The 4,418-nt window shown below is 33.0% G+C and overlaps 1 protein-coding gene across 1 annotated transcript; it reads left to right on the top strand.

Annotated features, from left to right (window-relative positions):
* Positions 1-967: 967 nt before the first annotated feature.
* Positions 968-3,724, top strand: LOC109162934 (GTP-binding nuclear protein Ran/TC4). The gene is made up of 8 exons (XM_019311642.1): positions 968-1,106; positions 1,317-1,386; positions 1,490-1,546; positions 1,704-1,821; positions 2,362-2,451; positions 2,546-2,725; positions 2,821-2,898; positions 3,360-3,724. The coding sequence occupies exons 1-8, from the start codon at positions 1,104-1,106 to the stop codon at positions 3,427-3,429; spliced, it is 666 nt and encodes a 221-aa protein (XP_019167187.1). The 5' UTR covers positions 968-1,103; the 3' UTR covers positions 3,430-3,724.
* Positions 3,725-4,418: the final 694 nt, after the last annotated feature.

The raw sequence follows: 4,418 nt of genomic DNA, 5'->3' as shown, positions 1-4,418 counted from the left end.
CAAAATTTCATAACATAAGACACAAAAACTCACAACAAAAGACATACACATGCTATATATTTACTTATTTTAAAATTTGATTTAGGTAGATAATTTATGTTCTATATGCGATTATGCATAGAATTTCACAACACAATACATAAATTCATAACATAAGACTCATAATATGTTGTGTGTTACACAACTACTAATCTATTCTAGATATAGAATTCATACTTGTAAGGTACAAAAATTCATAACACAATACAAAAACTCACAACGCAAGACACATACACATGTTATATATTTACTTAGTTTACACAACTACTAATTTGTTTAAACTATTGATACTCTTAAGGTGCATGGTAGATACATACACATGTTATATGTTCAATTATTTTCAAATCTGATTAGGTGGAGAATTTATGTTTTATACGTACATAATTTCACAATATAAGACATAATTCATAGCAATAAGACACATAATATGTTGTGTATTACATAACTACTAATTTGTTCCAAGTACATAATTTATACTTTTAAGATACCAAAACTGACAACACACGACATATAAACATGCTTTACAGTAAAAAAAACTTGTAACGTGAATTGAACAATAAACGGTCACCATCAAAATTAAAATTCAAAATGACGTCATTTAAAACCAAGATTTACACTACACTATAAACCATGGTTCACGATATAACGATTGACCTACTTTATGGTGGACTCGGTTCCTCTAAAATCATTGGGGACAAATACAAATATGGGTTGGATCTTAACCATGGCTCTAACCCAAAGTTTAAACCATGATGTCCCAATTTTGTTGGGCTGGATAGTCCTAAAGCCCAACTAATTCCGGGTTGAATTTCTATTGTTAGAATTAGAATTTAGAAATTCAAACGCGTGGTATCTTTTTTTTTTTTTAAAAAAAAAAAAAAATTTGAAGGCCGAAATGAGAAAAGATTTCATAAATCATAACAACAGTCGCGTCAACTTAAAGCTACTATCCCTCCTATAAACCCTTCTCTCCGCCTCTCTTCTCCTCCTCAATCTTCCTCTCTCCGCACTGAATCCAACCTGCTCCGCCGCTCAAAGCTCGCCTGCAACCTCTCCGCCGCCTCATGGTAACGTTTCTTCGTTTACTGATCTACTTCGCTTTTGCCTATCCTACTTCGTTTCTTAAGTTTCGTACGTGCTCCGTCACTTGATTTGTTCATTGTATCCGGGAGTGTATATATGTGTGTGTATTTCCATTGTCTGATCTGATTTGATTTAGGTTATATCGATTTTCTTTTGGTTTTTGAGTGGATTTGTGTTTTGTTTGTCGTTTGTAGGCTCTCCCTAATCAGCAGACTGTGGATTACCCTAGCTTCAAGCTCGTTATAGTCGGTGATGGAGGAACTGGTGTGTGGAATTTGTATATGATGTGGTTATCTGTTTTCTTTGTTGATTTGTGTCTATTTTGTCACTGGTTCTCAATCTAAATAAATGCTTCTAATTGTTGCAGGAAAAACTACTTTTGTGAAGAGGCATCTCACTGGTGAATTCGAGAAGAAATATGAGCGTAAGTGTCTCTGCGTAGTATCTTTGGTACATGATTTGTATGTATAGATGGATTAGATGCTTGATGTTCTTGATTGGATTTTTGTTTTTTTTTTTTGTTTGTTTATTTATTTATTTATTTATGATATTCATCCTGGATAAATTTGGCTGGATGACAGCTACAATTGGTGTTGAGGTTCATCCGTTGGACTTCCATACAAACTGTGGAAAGATCCGTTTTTACTGCTGGGATACAGCTGGACAAGAGAAGTTTGGAGGACTCCGTGATGGTTATTAGTAAGTTATATAATCTTTTCAATTAAAGCCTGATTAGTACAAACATTTTCAGTTTCAATTGGTTATTTATATTTATGTCTTGGATTACATATTCACAAGCATTAGATTAACAATTGTGGCTACAGATAAATGCTGCTACATATGTGCCTTACTGTAATTCTTTGTGTTTGTTATGTATGGCAAGAACTGTTTATGGCATTTGTTTTAGTATTAGTACTAGGACATCCCTTAATTTTTGTGACTGCTAAAGACATTTGTTTGCAATGTTGCCATTGGATGGTGTGTTCTTGGTTCAATTATTCTTACTTTCATAGTTTCATCTACCCTGTAATATATAGTTGTACTAAAATTACATTGTTAACATTGTACTAGATACTATGGGATGATATTTGGAATATTATGCTTCGTCTGACTGTCATAAGGTTCATTAGTTTTGGATATTGCCCCTATAAAAGGCTATCATGTATTAGTAGTACTGACTTTTGAATCCTTTTTTTTTTTTTCTGTGGGTTAAACATTCTTCCATGTTTCCACTTGCAGCATTCATGGGCAATGTGCAGTTATTATGTTTGATGTTACTGCTCGGTTGACTTATAAGAATGTTCCCACATGGCACCGTGATCTCTGCAGGTTTGCTTATTCTTATCAAGTTGTCTTTGACCTAAATAGAGCTATTCAATTGCTATTATGGATTTCTGAACATACTTTCTGTTTCTTCATACAGAGTTTGTGAGAATATTCCTATTGTTCTATGTGGAAACAAAGTTGATGTTAAGAACAGGCAGGTGAAGGCAAAGCAAGTTACATTCCACAGGAAGAAAAATTTGCAGTACTATGAGATCTCTGCTAAGAGCAACTATAATTTTGAAAAGCCTTTCTTGTACCTTGCCAGAAAGCTTGCTGGGTAGGTGTCAAAGCTGTTTTTTCAATTGAGCTTGGAAATTGTTTATTGGTTAAGCCCATAATGAAATTTGTCTATTTCTTGTCTTGTGTTCTTAGGGATGTCAACCTTCATTTTGTGGAATCCCCTGCTCTGGCTCCTCCAGAAGTTCAAATTGACATTGCTGCACAGCAAAAGTAAGACCCCTTTCTATTGTACTCTGTATATGATACTTTGGATGCTTAATTTTTGTTGTAGGCTTGCTGGTATTGTGTCTAGGTTGATCCCATAGGATTGCTTAGAGATTTGCTTAGTAACTAAAGATTGCTTTATTTAATTTAAGCATGCTAGTTATTATACACTTCCATCACTATTGGTACTTTTCCAAGCAGTATCAATACTGAAAGATACAAAAAAAAAAAAAAAAAACTCAATTCATAGATTTTTGTAAATGGAGTGTGGATTCTCATGTTCTCCTGGAACAAATCATTTTTTGGTTGTCAGTAGCACTCAAGTGTCATGATATAGTGTCTTAGATTGTCAGTAGCACTCAAGTGTCATGATATAGTGTCTTTATTTGTAATAATACTAATATGAGAAATCTAGTTCATCTCAAATCATTTGATACCAAATCCTCACTCTGGTGTTCTCTGTTCAGGCATGAGCTCGAGCTACAAGAAGCCGCCAATCAGCCACTTCCAGACGACGATGATGATGCCTTTGATTAGAGCTATATCCAAGTGTCTTCTTTGTCTTCTGCACATCTCGTGATGTTATTTGGTAGCAATGCCCTTTTAGGTTCAGTGCATTTCATAGTAGGGTTTACTTCGTCGTGACTTTTATTTTGGCTTTTGGTGCTATTTCTAGCAAACATGTTGAATGTTTTAAGCTTGAAGACATTAGTTGGCTCAATGATCCCATACCCATCTACATATTAAAGCCCATTTTGAGCTGCAGTATTTTAATATCTATCTTTTGTGTGAGAATTATCTTATAATTTTTTAAAAAGAAATGTTATATATATATATATATATATATATATATATATATATATATATATATATATTTATTAATCTTCTTGTGAGTAGGTAATTATTATTGGTCACACTATAAGTTGAAAATTAAGAATTTAAGAGCTAATTATATTAGGCGGGTGCAACGATGCTCTTAATTGAATACACTATTATTCTCAATTGAAATGGTGCGTATACCACCACTGGGTCATTGTTTTTCCCTTCAAATGTGTTTAGGGTATATGATGATAGTAATATTGAGTACACACTAAGGCTGTGTTTGGGGAAACTCAGAAAATGATTTGCTTTCTTTTTTGTTTTTAGTGTTGGCAAGGGGGAAATAATGGTTAAAGAAAATTAATTTCTGGTCAAAGGGAAAATAAGCTTTTTTTATTTTTTTTAATTACTTTTATTTATCGGGAAGTCATTTTTTAAAAAATTCAAAGCAACTTTTTTTTTTTTTGTTCTTCATCTTCTTTGTTGGTTTTCATTGAGAATCTCTGATAAACCAATAAAATTGGTTCGGAGACCCGTGAGAACTAGAAATCTAGTAAACCAGTAAAACTTGTTTGGAGACAAGTAAAATTGATTTTTCAATAGAAACCATTTACTAGTTTCTTAGTTTTTCAACAGAAACCATTTAATAATAGTTTTTGTTAGAAATCAGAAGTTTTTTCGAAGCCTCTCTCTTTTTAAATATATAT

This window comes from Ipomoea nil, unplaced genomic scaffold (genome assembly GCF_001879475.1).
Source record: "Ipomoea nil cultivar Tokyo-kokei standard unplaced genomic scaffold, Asagao_1.1 scaffold2965, whole genome shotgun sequence".
Lineage (NCBI taxonomy): Eukaryota > Viridiplantae > Streptophyta > Magnoliopsida > Solanales > Convolvulaceae > Ipomoea > Ipomoea nil.
The sequence above is the reverse complement of the archived record's forward strand: the minus strand, read 5'-3'. Positions and strand labels throughout refer to the sequence as shown.